The sequence below is a fragment of the Oncorhynchus mykiss genome, chromosome 14, assembly GCF_057628025.1.
Source record: "Oncorhynchus mykiss isolate SJ-2025 chromosome 14, ASM5762802v1, whole genome shotgun sequence".
Classification (NCBI taxonomy): Eukaryota; Metazoa; Chordata; class Actinopteri; order Salmoniformes; family Salmonidae; genus Oncorhynchus; species Oncorhynchus mykiss.
In genome coordinates, this window is record NC_143035.1 from 35,827,784 (window position 1) to 35,848,672 (window position 20,889).

Genomic DNA, 20,889 nt, shown 5'->3' on the forward strand with positions numbered 1-20,889 from the left:
GGTATTCAAGAGTATACATTTATGAGGGAGCCATGTTTATTTTTTTGTGAAATCACAAATATAGAGTCCAGCAATATTTATTTTCAAATACTTTAAGAAAAAAAAATATATATGTTTTTTTGTTGTATGTTTGTGCAATACTTTTGGTACATTTTTATACAGTAGTTTTCCATTTTATGTGCATTTAAAAAAAATCTAAAGTCAACGTCTGCATGGCTTTAGGATATCAAGCACCTGAACGATAATGGCAGGAAGTAAAGGAGCAATGAAAATAAAAGACTCCTTAACAGCTTCTACCCACAAGCCATAAGACTGCTGAACAATGAATCAAATGGCCACACGGACTATTTAGAATCTGCATTTCAATAAAAGGAATTCATAATGCAAACCAAGATCTAATGAAAAATGTCTTTTGATTTTTAAATGAACCACTAATTTTGATTGAACAGAAAAGTATTATTTGATGGGGCAGGTATGTTAGAACTACTTACATAACATAGGCCTATAATATTCAAAAAGGAAATATAAGTAAATGGTCTTCTGGCTCCTACCCTGTTTTTACATTCAGAAGAGTTACAAAAAACATATGATTTATATACACAACATTATTCAAAACGTTAAACATGCAGGGCTAGCTGGAAAACTTTGGCAACACATTAAGTGCAACAGATTAACAAAACTCAAACAGATCTTCCTACGCTGGCTTCAGTGTGGACAGATGACTTCTTCATCAGAGGACTAGTCTCAGTGCTTCAATCCTGGTACGAATTCTTGTGCTTCAGGGTTCAAATTGCTGTTAATCTAAAGAGAAAAAAAACATGAGGGAAAATGTAATCAAAGCTTACAGATTATTCAATCCAAACAAATGGAGATGCCATAGGCCGACTATTTGTACAGTATGTTCCAGCCTGTGCCATCTTGACAAAAATCATACTTTATACTCATGCTAAAATGTTTATTATATTCTACTGAGCCATTTACTTTCTGTTCGTATTCTTATCTTTTATTATTTCTTATTGTTGGTGCATTGTCGACAAGGAACCTGCAAGTCAGCATTTCATTGGACGGTGTATCCCTTGTGTATCCCGTACATACGACTAATAAAACTTGAAACTAGAACAAGATAGCACATATATATATATATCTGGGACCTAGGCTAGCCTCAGTCTGTATCACATCCGGCCGTGATTGGGAGTCCCATAGGGCAGCCACAATTGGCCCAGTGTCATCCGGGTTTGGCCGGGATAGGCCGTCATTGTAAATAAGAATTTGTTCTTAACTGACTTGCCTAGTTAAATAATGGTAAAAAAAATAAATAATAATATATATATATATTTAAATAAAAAAAAATTTAAAGCCTTAGAAACACAGGCTTTTCACGAGTTGATGAGAACAGATTTGGAAGGATGGCCACACGAGACTAGCCTGGCGAGCCGATTGATCCTGCACGCTCACATGAATGGTTCCCTACACGCAGTGGTAATCAGTCTGGTATTTACGAGGCTAACGCGAAACTAGGAGTAGGCCAACTAAAATGGCTACTTTCCACAGACTTAACTTTCATAAAACCTGGACAAACAAAACCACTCTGAAACATTTACCGCCAGGCTGTCTGCGATGCCTGTGTCACTGAGGACCAGTAGGTTTAGTTGATCCTGGAGCTGACCGAGGGTTGGAGGGAGATCTCTGGCTGGGATGAACCATTCGTTCTCCTCTTCCTCTAACATTTCCTGGAAACACTGCTCAATGAACTCCTCCTCCCACAGCTCCTCCTCAATCTGGGGGAAAAGCATGAAAAATACTTTAGACACCCAACTCTTCGTAGCACTATAAATTAAATAAATAACGATACATTAGCATTACAAAAATAGGTATTTATTTGTGTGTGGTGGTGTAGGCATGAAAAATGACATCAACTAGCTACCTAATCTAGTACCTGATCAATAGGCAGAATAAGTAGAGTACCTGTCTGTTGAATTCCTCCTCGTTCTCCATCCACATGTATTCAACAAAGGGATTGTCATCATTGATGAACTGTCCATGTAGGATCAATTCTATGCTGCTGAGGCTCGGGGTATTGTTGATACGACTTGGGTCTTTCATTTTGGCTGTAACGAAGACAATTTAGCTATTTCTGCAAAAAAGAAACAGAACAACCGGAATAAGACAATATTTCAGAACACAGTAATAATAAGACACAGAAATAAACAACCGACGACTAGGGGAAAAACACACTACAGTTCAAAATGTTAACTATGACCACTGCGTAACGTTAGCTATCTACAGACACGTGTTGTCTGTCTGCCTTTGTTATTAAGACGACTCGATATAAAGTCTAAAAGCAGCAAGTAGGGACACTCATTTCTGTTTTATATGGACCACAGCAGTGCCATATATCGTTACGATATTTCAGAACGGTCAAATTACCAGAGGTGAAGTTTCAAAGCTGGAAGTGTCAGCTGAACTCTTCTTAGACCGTGAAAAAGAATGGCTGCTGAGTATGTTTGTTTACATGTAGAACGTCAGAGATGGAACGACGCGTCTGACCCTCCCACGTGGTTAGGGCGCATACTCCTTGGCTCGCTATAGCGTCACCCCCCTGCGCAGGTAAGGACAAATAAACACAGCCCCTTAACCTCGGAAAAACGACGTTTCGAAACTAAAATAACTAACGTTACAAATTACAACTATATATTGTTTTCATAGAACTCCATTTTTTTTGTAGAATAATGTACAATCTCATCATGAGAACATGCAGCTAAATGCCGCCATCAAATTAGCTTCGCAAGCCAACTATGGCCAGAGGCCTTTCACATCAAATATGTGGTTATGCTGTTGCATATTAACATTTAGTTAGTTGCTATCATCTTCAAACAACGTTTTTATATCTAATACGCATAGAATTCAGCAAATATTAATTCACACTGAGTGCAAATGTTTTTGTCTGCACAGCTGCAGTACAGACAAAACCGCTGTTGCGGTTAGCTGCATCTCGTGTTAGCTAGCAACTTGTTTTTAAGAGGAATAGCTAATGTTGCGATACATTCTCTATACTCGTGTCTTTGCTATAGCTTGATCCAAGTCTTTCCCGATCAGAGACTGAATCCAAATTCCATTTTTATCACGAACCCCACTGCTCATTGTAACCTAGTAGCTACACATTTTAGCTCTTCAATTCATGTCAAGTTGTGTCCACTGCAGTTCGGCCTATTGTTGGTCATCTGATAAAGTGTGAGCATTGTCCTTGTTTTATGAAGATCAAACATGGGGTAATCTATCTTCTCTTCTGGCTATGACATACAGTTCATGATACACAGTATCTTCCTCTACTTTCGTATGAGGTCAATTCACGTCTGAATCTCATGCTGTACATTTCCCTCCTTTTCTGTGAGTTGTCTCTCTTCAATGCTTTGTAAATGATTCTTCCTGTTTCTTTCATATAAACCTAACATTCTGATTCAGAACACAGTTCAATTGACTACTATTTGAATTGGGCCCTCTCCACACTTGCTATCTGTACATTGTAGGCTAACTGAACCTGGCTGCAGACAGTGTTGTTTGCACCTCCATATCCCCATGCTAACTGTGGAGGAGGGTGGCAGACAAGAACTTACACCCTACACTTTCACCATTATGTTTCTGCAGAAATATTCCGTCAGATGAAGAGGAGAGTTTTCCCTTTTTCATCATCCACGTTGACTTGTTGCCACGTCGTTGTCTCTTTTTGAATTGACTGAATCTTCCCTTCGATCAAAGACTTAAATTGGCCCTCGCTTTAACTGCTTCCTTATTCTGTTCTTGTACCGTGGAGTTTCACGTCAAGGTAGTTTAGGGCACGTCAGCCATTTTGAGAGTGGCCATGTCCCAGAAGATTCCATCTGATAGCTCTCAGAAAGGCTTTGCTGTGGGACGCGGGCTCCTGGCTGCTGCTGAGACCCTCAACTTCAGCATGAATGAACAGTGTTCAGACAGCCTCCATCATGGCTCAACCTCCAGACAGTTGCACAGCATGTCCTCAGGTATGGGTGGTGGTGAGGGCGACCATGACCCCCAGCTGTCCCGTCGTGGTGGCGGCCACATTGGCAACTCCATGAAGCTGTTTGCCAGCTTGGGCCTGTCGCCCGCTGACCTAGACGTGCTGGCACAGATCCCAGAAGAAAACATTAGTGTGGAGTCCTTGCCTCAACTTATAATGCAGCTTAAGAACCGGAAGGTGGATTCTGACAGACGCATGGCAGGCAACTCTAGAGGGGACCTGTCCGGGCTCTCCTCTGAGCCCTCATACAGAGCCAGCAGAGACAACTGGGATGACATGCGTGTTGGAAGACTGGGTGGTTCCATGGGGCAAGCTTCGGCCCACGCTCAGCAAGGAGACTTGGGCTACAATTCCATCCAAGACACTTCAGCTGGAAGGTACGAACTCGACTATGGCCACGGCAGTGGTGGAAGAGACCCAGGGTGGTATTCAGATCTTTCCCGTGATCGCTACAGCGGTATGGGCATGGGTCCCCCTTCAGCGGCAGACAGTGTCTTTATGACCAGGAGAATGGGATCCCCGTCCCAAGGCAAAGTGCAGGACTTCTTAGGAGTTATACCTCACATGTTTCCCCATGTGTGCTCTCTTTGTGATTTTGACGTGCATTCTACCATGGTGAGTAGTAACTCCAATTCCTTTTCCACTTTACCTGTCTGTTTCATCCATCCACACACACTGTCTACTCTGATCTCAGTTTGATTGCTGCTGTCATGCACGCACGGACACTTTTTCAATTCAAGACCAGAATTTATGATCAAATCTTTTATATATTTCTATTATCAACTGACGAAAGCCAATCCTACTGTACACAAAGTAATGGTTCAACAAGTTTGTTTATATTAGCGTCATATCTCCACTTATTCAGCTTCTTTCTCCTTTTGAAGAGCCATAGTTGAATCACCCTTTTGCTTTCTAATTGGTGTGGGAGCCAATTAATGTACACAGTGTATGTCTTCAGTAAATCAGTCTCTCATCCAGTGGTTGTCTTGGTCTGCAGGAGTGGAACCAGCACACGGATGGATTACGCCACACAGAAAACCAGAGGCTCCTCCTGCAAATGTAAGTTACTCTTTCTATTCAAACACACTACGTTATGTATAGGCCTTTTAGCCACAAGGTTATTTTCACTAATGTTCAGATAAACACTGAAGAAGGTGATACACACTGAAACGTCTGTGTACAACTTTTCCCCTGCCTGTTGTAAAAAATAATGGGGGAAAAAGAAAGGAACTTTTTTGGAGGTTTGTCTTATAATAAAAATATGTGCTACCACCAGCCATTTTTAAAAAAACCAATATTCTCCCATGATCTTTAGGTACCCAGAATGGGATCCACACATGGCCACAAGCAGAGGGTATGTGTGTCTCCCGCGCACACACACGCAGACAAACGCTCTCTCTTTCTTGGGCCCCCGAATGGCGCAGCGGTCTGAGACACTGCATCTCAGTGCTAGAGGCATCACTACATACACCCTGGTTCAAATCCAGGCTGTATCACAACCGGCCGTGATTGGGAGTCCTATAGGGCAACGCACAATTGGCCCAGCTTCGTCCTGGTTTGGCCGGTGTAGGCCGTCATTCTAAATAAGAATTTGTGCTGAACTGACTTGCCTAGTTAATTTAAAAATTCTCACACACACATGCCGGTTGTTTATCCAAAGAGTTATTATCCAAAGAGTTTATAAAGAACATAAGAACACAGTAAACCAGAACCTTTCAGGTGTTTTGATTTTTAAAGAGCAACTACCCCTAAAAAACAACTTCTCATTTTGAAAAAAGGGCTGTGTGGCATCAATATGGACTCTTGGAAGATTAGTCCAAATGGGGACTAAAAGAGATTCTAATCAAATCAAATCAAATATGAGTGTGAAACATTTATTCGAATGTCAAAATGTACTACAAAGTGTAAATATAATAATTTTGGTCATAAAGTCAGTCTTTTCCAAAACAAGGTTTTGTGAGACTTGTAGTCGTGACTGCATCACAACATAAATGAAAGTTGGCTTTGTTTTTATCCTGCCCACAGCTGGCAGCACACTAGTAATCATCAATTCGGAGTACAGCTGTATGCCACCCAATCGTAATGCCTGTGGTAAATCAGGGTTGACTTTGGATATCCCTATGGGGCTAGTTGGGGGCCATCGGTAAATTACACAATGTACAATGTATATGTTAAAATCCAAATAGCTCCAAATTTCAATGACTTAAAAACCTCAAATATTGACAGCATTTAATGAGAACTAAAAGGTATGCAACATGAAAATATTGTCTCATTTACATTGTGTAATTTATTGACGGTCCCTAACTAGCCCCGGAGATAGGCTATCCAAAGTCAAACCAAATTTACCACGGTCGCACTCCAGACGGCTGAAGTTAATTGTGGAAATAATTTGTCGGAACTCTTCCCATCTGCGAACACACACACATGAGACACCCACATCAAACCACACCCTGAAACCAACTCGCCTTTGAATTCAGTAATGGCCGCTACCATTTCTTAATCAACCAAATCTAAAATGAGGCTAAATCAGGAAGTGCAGTTGCCCGTTTAAATACGTGGATGAATCAGCCTTGTATAATAGTAGACTGAATCTCATGTTTGTCCCTTTTTCAGCGGTGCGTCTCATCTACAGGAGACCACCAATCAATCAGCCAGTCTTCTGGGACCAATCCCCATGGGCGGTGGGCAGCAGGCTGGAGGAGGCCGCATGAGCTCCGGCTGGGGTAATGCTGTGTTTGTGTGAAAGATTACGTCTGTGTCTGAAATGGCACCCTATTCCATTTTAGTGCACTACTTTTGATTAGGGTCCCATAGGGCTCTGGCCAAAAGTAGGGCACTACTTCCTTAATGGGCTCTGGTCAAAAGTAGGGAATAGGGTGCCTTTTTCGCACGCAACCAATGTATGCTTATTCCTGTCACTTACTGGTGAATTTCTGTATTCATTATCATGTAATCATTATCATTAAAGGGATAGGCCTAGTTCACCCAAATGACATATTGGCTTCCTGACCCTGTAGTCTATATAGACAAAGTAAGTTAGCAATCCATGTTTGCTTTTGTTTAGCTTTCAACTGTTGTAATTTAAGGGACTGTGGGTCCTTGAAAAGCCATATATATATATATATATATATATAAAAGCCCTGTGTTGTTATTATTTATTTTAGGTGGTGGTGCTGGATCTAATGTTGGATCAGGCAAGCCACATCAACACTCTATGGCACTCAAGCAGGTAATGTGTTTTATTTGTCAAATTATCTTGATAAAATACGATTCTATTTACTGTAATGCAGTGGCCAAGGAACTCTTCCTCAAATCAACATGTATTTACTGGTGGGCCTTTGGTGTGAAAGTGATGGATTCAACCTGTTTTGTAACTGTTCTCCTCATCAGATCAGAAGCAAAGTAGTGGTGGCCAAATATGACAGGAGTCCTCTGTCTAACAAAGCCCTGTTCGCCCTGGCTGAACCCTTTGGAACTCTCTGTGAACACCTTGTTCTGAAGAACAAGGTATAGCACGACACTTTGTGCCCGAGGTCTCATTTATACATTTCTCACTTAAATCCTGGCGTACGTGGAGATTCTAGGATTTGCGTGCTCGACAAATGATTGTGATTTATCAAACTGTCGCACGCTACATGCGTTTTCCATTGATATGTCAGAGCCAGACTATATTTCTGCACTCGTGAGCAAGCGTTACAACCTTGCCTAAAAACGCCCTCCATTCACCCTTTTAATGGTAACAAAAACACCCTCCATTCACCCTTTTAATGGTAACAAAAACACCCTCCATTCACCCTTTTAATGGTAACAAAAACACCCTCCATTCACCCTTTTAATGGTATCAAAAACATCCTCCATTCACCCTTTTAATGGTATCAAAAACACCCTCCATTCACCCTTTTAATGGTATCAAAAACACCCTCCATTCACCCTTTTAATGGTATCAAAAACACCCTCCATTCACCCTTTTAATGGTATCAAAAACGCCCTCCATTCACCCTTTTAATGGTATCAAAAACGCCCTCCATTCACCCTTTTAATGGTATCAAAAACGCCCTCCATTCACCCTTTTAATGGTATCAAAAACAAATCAAATCAAATTTATTTCAATAGCCCTTCGTACATCAGCTGATATCTCAAAGTGCTGTACAGAAACCCAGCCTAAAACCCCAAACAGCAAGCAATGCAGGTGTAGAAGCACGGTGGCTAGGAAAAACCCCCTAGAAAGGCCAGAACCTAGGAAGAAACCTAGAGAGGAACCAGGCTATGTGGGGTGGCCAGTCCTCTTCTGGCTGTACTGGGTGGAGAAACACCCTCCATTCACCCTTTTAATGGTAACAAAAATGCCCTCCATTCACCCTTTTCGTGGTAACAAAAACGCTCTCATTTGCTCTATGATTTGGAACAGGACCAGGACAGTTTCTAAAGCGCAATGCCAAATGATCACATTTCTGTAGAGTTTTTTTTGCAGTGGCTTTGAAACTAAAATGCATGCCGTCTATAGAGGGCGCCAAACACTGGCTGCACATTCTCTAAGAGTTATTGGCCTATTGAACAATTTTAAAGTAAATGCTACAGACAACACTTCTATACAAAAATATGAATTGTTGTTCAATATTTACTTTATCAATACGTTGTTTTTCTGTCTCCTGCCTTGACGATGTCACACCTATCGCACAGCAATACTGTAGCCTACTCATACTGTCAGAGGCTACTGATCTATTTACTTAAGAGCATGGTTGGCTATTTATTAAGCGATGGCTAAATGGTAGCATGGTTGGCTAGTGAATAAGCGATGGCTAAATGGTAGAATGGTTGGCTATTGAACAAGCGATGGCTAAATGGTAGCATGGTTGGCTATTGAATAAGCAATGGCTAAATGGTAGCATGGTTGGCTATTGAATAAGCGATGGCTAAATGGTAGCATGGCTAGCTATTGAATGAGCGATGGCTAAATGGTAGCATGTTTGTCTATTGAATAAGCGATGGCTAAATGGTAGTATGGTTGGCTGTTGAATGAGCGATGGCTAAATGGTAGCATGGTTGGCTATTGAATGAGCGATGGCTAAATGGTAGCATGGTTGGCTAGTGAATGAGCGATGGCTAAATGGTAGCATTGTTGGCTATTGAATGAGTGATTGCTAAATGGTAGCATGGTTGGCTATTGAATGAGCGATGGCTAAATGGTAGCATGGTTGGCTATTGAATGAGCGATGGCTAAATGGTAGCATGGTTGGCTATTGAATGAGCGATGGCTAAATGGTAGCATGGTTGGCTAGTGAATGAGCGATGGCTAAATGGTAGCATGGTTGGCTAGTGAATGAGCGATGGCTAAATGGTAGCATGGTTGGCTAGTGAATGAGCGATGGCTAAATGGTAGCATGGTTGGCTAGTGAATGAGCGATGGCTAAATGGTAGCATGGTTGGCTAGTGAATGAGCGATGGCTAAATGGTAGCATGGTTGGCTATTGAATAAGCGATGGCTAAATGGTAGCATGGTTGGCTAGTGAATGAGCGATGGCTAAATGGTAGCATGGCTAGCTATTGAATGAGCGATGGCTAAATGGTAGCATGGCTAGCTATTGAATGAGCGATGGCTAAATGGTAGCATGGCTAGCTAGTGAATGAGCGATGGCTAAATGGTATCCTAATAATTATTGTGTAGCGGGAATTAGTGATGCACCGATATTACATTTTTGGCTGATACCGATATCTGATATTTTTTTTGCCAACAAAAAAACGATACCGATAACCCATATTTAACATTTTATCGACCTTTTAATCATTCTAGTTAATAGTTAAATAGTTACACACACGGACACAGTGGTCTAAGGCACTGCATCTCAGTTCAAGAGGCATCACTACAGTCCCTGGTTCGAATCCTGGCTGTATCACATCCGGCCATGATTGGGAGTCCCATAGGGAGACGCACAATTGGCCCAGCGTCGTCCGCGTTTGGCCGGGGTAGGCTATCATTGTAAATAAAAATGTGTTTTTAACTGACTTGCCTAGTTAAAGGTTACACACACACCACACTGACCAAAAGTTATTTTGCTGCCATTTACGTATGTCCCCATAACCAGTAAAACATCATCAAAATCTTTTTCTTTCACTTACTTGCTGTGTATGCTGTTTCGTTGTTCATTTGTTCAGTTGTTTCATTCTCAACCAGGATTTCTATGAAATGCTGTTTGGGTCTTTGCGTGTCAAATTGACCAATCAGGACCTGAATAACTGTACATCACATAATAATTTAACCCGTTCATTCATTTTCTTATGTAGTTATTACACATGGATTACACTATCATTCGTATTTCATGTCACAACGATTCATCGATACGTGTGCTACGATGCTGGTGAAGTTGTCTGGCGCACCTGGTCATTCAAAAAAAAGCTAGCTAGCTCATGGATGTTCTTCCCCGAAAACATAGCAAAATGACATCTGTTTCAGTAGCTATATAGTTAGCTAGCTAGCTAACTATATAGCTAGGTGTAATCTTAAATAACCCTAATTTATAAGACAGTTCTTATTTGATTCATGGTGGTCGGACACATCTATGTGAAGCTAGCCACAATAAGGATTAGCCACAATAAGGATTAGCCACAATAAGGATTAGCCACAATAAGGATTAGCCACTATAGTGGACTTCAAAATAATGTAATTGACAGTGATGCAAGTGAACACTAAGTCGAGTTATGCCATAATTTAATAGATCATGCTAAACGAGGTTGGAATGTTGCTATATAAAATCAACAAAATACATTAATTTGACAAAAAATCTGTTGAAATCACACTGGATGTATTATACTTTAGAATTGCATTGGGGACATCCTTATTTCACTGTACAGCCTTACCTATGGATTGCGGATCGATGACATGGGGTATCAGTCTACTCAGTGACACCCAGAGAACATTAGCTTCCTAGCTCTTATTACGGGACTCTGAAACAACTGTGAATTGAGCCACATTTATTGTCAACCTATGTGTATGGAACACTATTCCTGAGGAAAAACAATACTGCGTGGATGTTTTGGAGTCTGAATACTCCGAGGAGGATGTTGGGAAAATACATATTGGGTATTAAGTAGACTGTTACCCCATTTCATTGATCCCCAATCCTTAGGTAAAGCTGTGCAGTGCAATATGAATGTCAATACACACAATAGGCTGACTGGGGAGGTGATGTCACAGTCCCGAGATAAGAGCAACAACGCTAATATTTGCATAAACTCTTCACCATTGTGTTCTGCGGGTGTCACTGAGTAGACTGATACCCCATTTCATTGCATCACATTCCAACCTTGTTTAACGTGATCTAGTCTAAATATGACACGATTCCACCAATTGTAACCTTCTGCATCACTTTCAAAAGAGGTACTTTTCTTTTGAAGGCGAACCACAAATTCCACTATTGTGCCTAATCTTTATTGTGGCTAGCTTAACAACACATAACCCGATCCGGTCGAGCCCCACTAGCTAGATGAAGCTAGCTGGCTGTTTATAATGTTAACCGTGTTGTCCAAAGCTATGTAGCTGGCTAGCTATTTATTTCCATGAACTGAAGTTCCATTTTCAATAGGCAAACAACAAGTGGCTACCTAGCTAATACTATCATTGCTAAGAATAGCTAAGAATGAGAATAATGAAAATGACTGCAGTTTCTACTGGTCACTGTTTTCAGGCTGGTTGTATTGGTGCTAGCTAGGTACCAAGCTAAAACTAGTTATCTATCCCAGAAGTTGCGGTCGAACAAATAATGCTTTATTACCAACGTGGTATTGTAAACACATCGTTCGTGGCCCGGTGTTTGCTTGTTGGCAGACTTTTTTTTGTACAGCTTTGTCAGTGCTTCTGATAGTAGTGGTGGTGCTTGGCTTGCACGTGCAAATTCAGAACACACAACATGATATAATAGAACTGTGTTTTTTTGACTTGTCAAATTAAAAGCTTATTTGACGTGTATCTTTCTTGACACGCAAAGACCCAACCGGCGTTCCATAGTATGTCGTGAAGCTAATAGCAGTGACGCTAGTACTGTGTAACTCCGGTAGGGAAACATCTGAACAATAGCGCACTTGGTAACGGTAGTGTGTACCTGGTGCTCGACCAGTCGGCGAAAGCCAACATCAACCACGACAGAGAACGGTTGATTTGTCAAGGGCAATGAATTCCATTATCGTGGCGTTAATGGATTTTCGCCTTTTGAGTTGTCTCGCTGAAAATGTTCTTACTCTTTTCAAATGACTGCTGGACTTGTTGACTGCTCGATCCACACAGCAGACATTGTGGACCAGGTTAGGAACGCTGTGTTGCACGTGTAGCGCAACATTGTACGTGGCGTCATTATGTCATGTACCTACGTTATATAGGTATCCACGTCAGCTTTGATAAAGTTTTTCCACATCAACGTTAAACTAGACATCGGGCCGATACCGATGTTGGCATTTTTAGCTAATATCGTCCGATTCCGATATGTTCGCCGATATATCGTGCATCCCTGGTGGGAATAAACCAGTAACGTATTACAGTACAACGGAAATCAACGTATCACAATGCGAACTCTACTTTGAATAACAGAGTAACTGTCTGTGAAGATTTAGGTTTAAAAAAATAAATAATAATAAATAACCTAAAACTTGTTCTTTATTGCCCCATTTAACAGAAGTAAACAGATGGTGTTGTATTAGAGCACCTGCTGACTGGTCCTGTAGGGTTCATGGTGCGTATTCCTACTCCCACAGGCCTTTTTAGAAATGGAGACTCATAAGGAAGCTAGGGATGTGGTGAGCTACTACCAGCAGAACCCAGCGATGTTGCACGGGAAACAAATCACCTTATATCTGTCCAAAGAACTCATGGTGATTCAGGTAATATTGGAATGCCCTTATTCATCTATTTTCATTAGTTTTGCCTGTATCGATCTGCTGTGTAGATTGAAATACTTAAAGTCGCTCGGCTGCGTTTCTATCTTCGCTGACCGTTAACGACCCCCAGTGATCATGCTCGCAGATCGGTACACGTAATATGTTCCTCTCTCTGAATACAGAAAGACCGCAGAACTGAGAGAATCAACCGGGAGGCGAAACAAGGCAAAGATCCAGTGGTGGCGAACCAATCGCAGGTAGTCTTCTTCTCCAACTTGCCGCGTGAGAACGAGAAGAAGCAGGAACTCCTCACCATCGCGCGGCGCTTCGGCGTCGTAAAGAAACACTTGTTTCTAACTGAAGAGGTAAAAGTCTTACTCTTCTGTTTGTATAAATACATATGGATAAAAGCATCTTGCTAAATTGCACAGTATTTTTTTAAATGTATTTCTGGATGTGTCATGTCAATGCTTAAAATGTATCGTTAAGCGTTCGTCTTCCAAGGCTTTTGTTCAGCTGGGGTCTGCGGAGGATGCTGAGATGTTGGTGAAGTACCACACTCTGAATCCACTGACCATCCAGGGAAAGACTGTCCGTTTAAACATCTGTACCAAGTACAAGACCTTGAAGTAAGAATTCCCAAGATTCAGTGCTTCATTATCATATTAGAGGACTTAGTTGTCCTTTTTTTCCACAGAGCTTTCTGGACTGATTGTATGTCTGTCTGTAACAGTGTGAATAATCGCTCCAACAAACTGATGGATGACAAGAGAAGGAGAAGAAGCAGTAGTACTGGACCCAAAGACAAATCTTCCTCCTCCAAGAGCACCAAATCTTCCTCTTCTTCTAGCGGCAAAGCCAAAGAGGACACGAAGGAACCACCAAAAGGAGAGGACGGCGATGCAGGGAGAGAGGGAGTGGGGTCAGGGAGAGAGGGAGTGGGGTCAGGGGATGTGGTGGCTGGTGTGATGGAGGGAGATAAAGCTGAGGAGTACGAAGGAGAGGGAGACCAGGGTTCACATGATGTTGGGCCGTCAGCGGACAATGCTGAAGCCGTGACGGAAGACCCAGAGCCTGCTGCCAACACCAGTCTGGAATCGCAGGAGGAGAAGGAACCTGCTCCGGACTCAGACGACGTTCCGAGCACTGCCAAGGTTCTGAGCAGTAGTGATATCACAGAGAAAGCTGAGGGGTCAGAGGTGGAGGAGGGGACTGTGCCTGGTGCAGAGGAGAAAGCGGAGGGAGAGCCTGAGAGTGAACAGATGGAAACTGAAGCCACTACAGATGAGCCAGAGGCAGAGGTCAAGGTTAACTCGCCGTCGGCAGAACCAGCAGAGAGCTCAGAGATGCATGAAGAACAGCTACCTGCAGATCAGGTAGGTCAACAACAGAAAACTTTTATAGATCATATAAAATATTTGTCTTGTTTACAAGTTGGTGCTACTCTTGTGTTTTGTTCAGTTCTGTTGAGCACAATTACTTATCTGCCTTTTATGATGTCCATATTGTAAACATATATTTATAATATTTAACCAATATCTCAAGATATATATATATATATATATAGAATCTTAATCAGGACAACAGTTTTCAGCTGTGCTAACATAGTTGCAAAAGGGTTTTCTAATGATCAATTAGCCTTTTAAAATTATAAACTTGGATTAGCTGACACAACGTGCCATTGGAACACAGAAGTGATGGTTGCTGATAATGGGCCTCTTTACGCCTATGTAGATATTCCATTAAAAAACTCAGCCGTTTCCAGCTACAATAGTAATTTACAACATTAACAGTGTCTACGCTGTATTTCTGATCAATTTGATGTTATTTTAATGGACAAAAAAAAACGTGCTTTTCTTTCAAAAACAAGAACATTTTTAAGTGACCCTAAACTTTTGAACGGTAGTGAACATGTAACTAATATGTTGACATACATGTTGTTCGTTTCCGTCAGGAGGAGGGCAGCATGGAGCAGGACTTCCCGGAAAACATGGATGACTTTGTGACTCTGGATGAGCTGGCAGAGGACGAGGACTTGGAGAGACAGGACTCCTCATCCAAAGAAAAGTACTCCTCTTCAGGTGAACAACATTAACTTCACCTCTAGCATGATGTATGATCATTTAATTTAGGATGATTGATTGACAGCGTCTGTGGAATTGAAAACCATTGCTACGGTGTCGACCCACATGAAAATAAACTACATTAACTATTGTTGGAAAAGTAAACAGTTGTGTAATTGTCGCTCTCGTCCTCTCTTTGTGCAGGGAGCTCTAAGAAAATTGGGGGATTGAGAGTGGTCAACGTTGTGGGATTTAAACGAGCCTATGGTTTCCTGAACGAGATCTTGGCCCTGGCCAAACCCTTCGGTACTGTAGTTCAGCACCTGGTGCTTGACGTGAGACCTGAGGTAAAGTTAGTTGGTTGATTTGATGAGTTAATTAACTTGACAGTGAATCAAAAACAGTATGACGGACATCAACATCTAACCACTGCCTATCTTTTTGTTGGTGAACCTAGGCCTTTCTGCAACTCACTTCGGAAGAAGAGGCGAAAGCCATGGTCAATTTCTACAGTGGGAATGTAACACCGACTGTGTGTGGGAAGTCTGTGAAAATCTACCATTCACAGACGTACGCTACCATTCAGGTGAGCTCCGTACCTGCAGATTGTTGGTCAGCCTTCTACTGTAGAAGTTGTTTGTAATGTTGTTTGTTGTTCTTCTTCTTGCAGAGTGGGAGAGTGGTATACGTGGGACAGATTCCCCACTTCAAATCCTCCGACGCCTCCCTCCTGAAAATCGCCGAACCGTTCGGCAAAGTGAGACGCTATTTTCTGAACAGATCTCGCAACGAGGTAATTAAATGTGAATTCAATATTTTTTTCAGCTACAGAGCTTCTTGGAATGCCTCATGGGTGAATAAGTGGGATGCGGTAGAAATCACATATATATTTTGTATGTTTATTCTTTCATTTCTAGTGTTTCATTGAGATGGAACGTGGAGAGGACGCTGAGAGAATGGCTGACACCTACAAGGACACGCCCCCTAAATTGGAAGGCAAGCGGTTAACGGTGTACGTGAGCAGGAAGTACAAACAGCTCAAATACGGGTGAGTCAAACTAAACAACAGTTGGTGTATTTGCTGTGAGCGTTGTTATTTTTGTCACTACTAAATACTTCTCTTTTTACTGTATGTAATGTAAAATATGTAATGTGCTTAAACTAAATTGACCTTCTGGGACAATAAAGTGGAAATGAAATGCTCTTTCCCACACTAGACACCGACCACCAGCCCCTGACTCTGAGGAGAAGAGGTCGTCGAAGAGGGAGCGATCAGGCAGTGAAACAAGCTCCCACAGGAGCTCCGCAGCCAAAAGCTCAGCCAAACAGGATGAAGAACCTCCAGTCAAGAAGTCCAGAGAGGAGACGGCGTCTTCATCAACAGACGAGCCTGACAAAGAAGACGAGGAGAAGATGGTGGAGGCGCCCACTGAGCAGAGTGAGGTAGAGGTTAGGAAGGAGGAGGCGGCCCAGGGGGAATACGGTCAACCCTCTGAGAACTCCGCTGTACACGAAATAGACACTGACATGGTAAGTTTATCTGGTCTAGGTTGTTCTGATTTGGCACCATATTCACTATAGTGTATTACTACGGCTCACAGTCCTACGGGGCTTTGGTCAAACGGGGCGGCAGGGTAGCCTAGTGGTTAGAGCGTTGGGCTAGTAACCGGAAGGTTGCAAGTTCAAACCCCCGAGCTGACAAGGTACAAATCTGTCGTCCTGAACAGACAAGTTAACCCACTGTTCCTAGGCCGTCATTGAAAATAAGAATTTGTTCTTAACTGACTTGCCTGGTTAAATAAAGGTAAAATAAATTTTAAAAACGTTCATCATCATCATCATCAATCCCTCAATGATGATCTGACGGGGAATATGATGTTAATTCGAAATGACAAGGTTCCAGTTTAACAAAGTTTACTAAACCGTATGAACCACCCTCAAAGGTCGCCATTCCACTCGACTTCCTGCGCATGCGCACTCTTGACTGAGTAGCCCCGTAATAACAGAAATATTGGGATACTTAAAACATGACACCACCACCCAGGTCGTTTTTAGTTTGTCAACCAAAAGTAGTATTTTAAGGAACTGACATTGCTCTGCGCCGTAGAACATCAAAATGGAGGAAAACGAGGCGCCCATTTCCATACTGAGTGTGAGGAGCGTTGAGGAGAATGGAGAGACTGCCTGCACACCATCCCAGGCTGAGGGGAAGCTTTCATCAACCAGCCCGGTTCCTCTGGGGCCGTATGAGCCTAACAACCCAGTGGGTAAGGACATGCTCAGATTAATACTATTTCGAGGGAATGGGGTTTCTATGTGTTTAGTAAGACCGTTTTTAACGATATATAGAATAACCATATTTTTTTCCCGTGAGACAACTTCTTGTCTAAAAAAAAACAACGACATTGGAACTATATATGTACTGTATATTACACACGTTATATCCAAACATCATAGTGACTCTGTCTGATTTCAGGTGTCGAATATGTGAAGATGGGGTACTACTGTAGAGTCTGTTTCCTGTTCTATTCCAACGAGGAGTCGGCCAAGAAGGTTCACTGTAGCAGTCAATCTCACTACCAAAAACTCAAGGTAAACATACAATATTTTAGTCAATTATCAGATATACCAAAAATATCTGAGCAGTTATTTAAAGCTCTGACACAACACACACCAATACGTCTCTCACTTGGTATCAAACTGTGTTCAGCTTAAGAACAGTTATATATATCCTCTCTCTATGTATATATATCCTCTCTATATATATATATCCTCTCTATATATATATATCCTCTCGCTCTATGTATATATATTCTCTCTATATATATACAGTGCCTTGCGAAAGTATTCGGCCCCCTTGAACTTTGCGACCTTTTGCCACATTTCAGGCTTCAAACATAAAGATATAAAACTGTATTTTTTTGTGAAGAATCAACAACAACTGGGACACAATCATGAAGTGGAACGACATTTATTGGATATTTCAAATTTTTTTAACAAATCAAAAACTGAAAAATTGGGCGTGCAAAATTATTCAGCCCCTTTACTTTCAGTGCAGCAAACTCTCTCCAGAAGTTCAGTGAGGATCTCTGAATGATCCAATGTTGACCTAAATGACTAATGATGATAAATACAATCCACCTGTGTGTAATCAAGTCTCCGTATAAATGCACCTGCACTGTGATAGTCTCAGAGGTCCGTTAAAAGCGCAGAGAGCATCATGAAGAACAAGGAACACACCAGGCAGGTCCGAGATACTGTTGTGAAGAAGTTTAAAGCCGGATTTGGATACAAAAAGATTTCCCAAGCTTTAAACATCCCAAGGAGCACTGTGCAAGCGATAATATTGAAATGGAAGGAGTATCAGACCACTGCAAATCTACCAAGACCTGGCCGTCCCTCTAAACTTTCAGCTCATACAAGGAGAAGACTGATCAGAGATGCAGCCAAGAGGCCCATGATCACTCTGGATGAACTGCAGAGATCTACAGCTGAGGTGGGAGACTCTGTCCATAGGACAACAATCAGTCGTATATTGCACAAATCTGGCCTTTATGGAAGAGTGGCAAGAAGAAAGCCATTTCTTAAAGATATCCATAAAAAGTGTTGTTTAAAGTTTGCCACAAGCCACCTGGGAGACACACCAAACATGTGGAAGAAGGTGCTCTGGTCAGATGAAACCAAAATTGAACTTTTTGGCAACAATGCAAAACGTTATGTTTGGCGTAAAAGCAACACAGCTCATCACACTGAACACACCATCCCCACTGTCAAACATGGTGGTGGCAGCATCATGGTTTGGGCCTGCTTTTCTTCAGCAGGGACAGAGAAGATGGTTAAAATTGATGGGAAGATGGATGGAGCCAAATACAGGACCATTCTGGAAGAAAACCTGATGGAGTCTGCAAAAGACCTGAGACTGGGACGGAGATTTGTCTTCCAACAAGACAATGATCCAAAACATAAAGCAAAATCTACAATGGAATGGTTCAAAAATAAACATATCCAGGTGTTAGAATGGCCAAGTCAAAGTCCAGACCTGAATCCAATCGAGAATCTGTGGAAAGAACTAAAAACTGCTGTTCACAAATGCTCTCCATCCAACCTCACTGAGCTCGAGCTGTTTTGCAAGGAGGAATGGGAAAAAATGTCAGTCTCTCGATGTGCAAAACTGATAGAGACATACCCCAAGCAACTTACAGCTGTAATCGCAGCAAAAGGTGGCGCTACAAAGTATTAACTTAAGGGGGCTGAATAATTTTGCACGCCCAATTTTTCAGTTTTTGATTTGTTAAAAAAGTTTGAAATATCCAATAAATGTCGTTCCACTTCATGATTGTGTCCCACTTGTTGTTGATTCTTCACAAAAAAAATACAGTTTTATATCTTTATGTTTGAAGCCTGAAATGTGGCAAAAGGTCGCAAAGTTCAAGGGGGCCGAATACTTTCGCAAGGCACTGTATATATATGTGTGTGTGTGTGTGTGTGTGTGTGTGTGTGTGTGTGTGTGTATGTATGTATGTATGTATATCCTCTCTCTCTCTCTCTCTATATATATATATATGTATATATATGTGTATGTATGTATATATATCCTCTGAAACCTAAATGTTGTCCCTTTTTTTTTTTTTTTTCAGAAACATCTGGAAAAAGAGAAGGCCAAAGCTCAAAGTAGCACAGGGATGAAGACTCCCGTGTAGGATAATTACACGTGTCCAACTGTTGATCAAGTGTTCATGTATGGATAGAGTTAGTTTGTAACCTTAGAGTGGATGTTTCGGGAGTTTTTTTTTTTTTTTAGGTTTTCATGTTTAGCTATACAGCTTTAACTTTAACTTTTAACCAATGTACCAGGAAGAACCAACTATGAAGGGATCTGGAGAATGTTATGAGTTTTGTATGCCTGGTTTTGTTTCATGTTTTCTGACAACTCGTCTTGCTATAAATGTAAGTCCGAGATGCATTTTTGATTTATATTAGACTTGGTTGATCATTTTAACTTACCTCCCATGCAGACGTTCAGATAATTGCATTACTTGGTTGAGGAGGAAGTACACTGTACAAAAATATCAACGTAACATGTAAAGTATTGGTCCCATGTTTCATGAGCTGAAATAAAAGATCCCAGACGTTTTTCCAACCATACCCACAAATAGCTTATTTCTCTCAAATGTTGCGCACAAATTTTGTTTAGATCCCTGTTAGTGAGTATTTCTCCTTAGCCACGATAATCCATCCACCTGACAGGTGTGTCATATCAAGAAGCTGATTTTAAACGGCATGATCATTACACAGTTGCATCTTGTGCCGTGGACAATGAAAGACCACTCTAAAATGTGCAGTTGTCACACAACAGAATGCAACAGAAGTTTCGAGGGAGCGTGAAAATGGCATGAATGTCCACTAGAACTGTTGCCAAAGAATTTAATGTTCATTTCTCTACCGTAAGCCTCCAACGTCATTTCAGGGAATTTGGCAGTACGTCCAACCGGCCTCACAACCGCAGACCACATGTAACCACGCCAGCCCAGGAACTCTGGGTTATTTCACCTGCAGGATCATCTGACCAGCCACCCGGACAGCTGATGAAACTGTGGGTTTGCACAAATGAAGAAATTCTGCACAAACTGTCAGAAACCGTCTCGGGGAAGCTCGTCCACCAGGGTCTTGACCTGATTGCAGTTTGACGTTGTAACAGACTTCAAGTTTTTAGAAATGTTTGCAAATTTATTAAAAATAAAAAAACATACTTTATTTAAATAGGAAGTCCAACACTTTGCTATGAGACTTGAAATTGAGCTTAGGTGCATCCTGTTTCCATTGATCATCCTTGAGATGTTTCTACAACTTCATTGGAGTTCACCTGTGGTAAATTCAATTGATTGGACATGATTTGGAAAGGCACACAACTGTCTATATAAGGTC

At 41.5% G+C, this 20,889-nt stretch overlaps 2 protein-coding genes across 7 annotated transcripts; one reads left to right on the forward strand and one right to left on the reverse strand.

Annotated features, from left to right (window-relative positions):
* Positions 1-14: 14 nt before the first annotated feature.
* Positions 15-2,614, reverse strand: LOC110489212 (polyadenylate-binding protein-interacting protein 2). Its single transcript, XM_021561840.3, has 4 exons — positions 2,428-2,614; positions 1,966-2,134; positions 1,602-1,778; positions 15-801 (listed from the first exon to the last, which is right to left on the reverse strand). Exons 2-4 carry the CDS (start codon positions 2,101-2,103, stop codon positions 745-747), a joined length of 372 nt encoding a protein of 123 aa, XP_021417515.1. The 5' UTR covers positions 2,104-2,134; positions 2,428-2,614; the 3' UTR covers positions 15-744.
* Positions 2,483-20,109, forward strand: LOC110489211 (uncharacterized). 6 transcript variants are annotated; one of them, XM_090198847.1, is made up of 20 exons: positions 2,483-2,607; positions 3,646-4,651; positions 5,034-5,095; positions 5,352-5,390; positions 6,650-6,759; positions 7,201-7,265; positions 7,427-7,543; positions 12,779-12,904; positions 13,084-13,266; positions 13,391-13,530; positions 13,635-14,277; positions 14,856-14,982; positions 15,169-15,311; positions 15,422-15,550; positions 15,635-15,757; positions 15,882-16,012; positions 16,182-16,494; positions 17,072-17,231; positions 17,441-17,556; positions 19,602-20,109. In XM_090198847.1, exons 2-20 carry the CDS (start codon positions 3,860-3,862, stop codon positions 19,662-19,664), a joined length of 3,582 nt encoding a protein of 1,193 aa, XP_090054973.1. In that variant the 5' UTR covers positions 2,483-2,607; positions 3,646-3,859; the 3' UTR covers positions 19,665-20,109. The 6 variants fall into 6 exon arrangements, with proteins under 6 accessions (XP_090054973.1, XP_090054975.1, XP_090054978.1 ...); XM_090198849.1 differs by having other exon boundaries at positions 13,406-13,530; XM_090198850.1 differs by having other exon boundaries at positions 2,595-3,269; positions 13,406-13,530.
* The last annotated feature ends 780 nt before the right edge of the window (positions 20,110-20,889 follow it).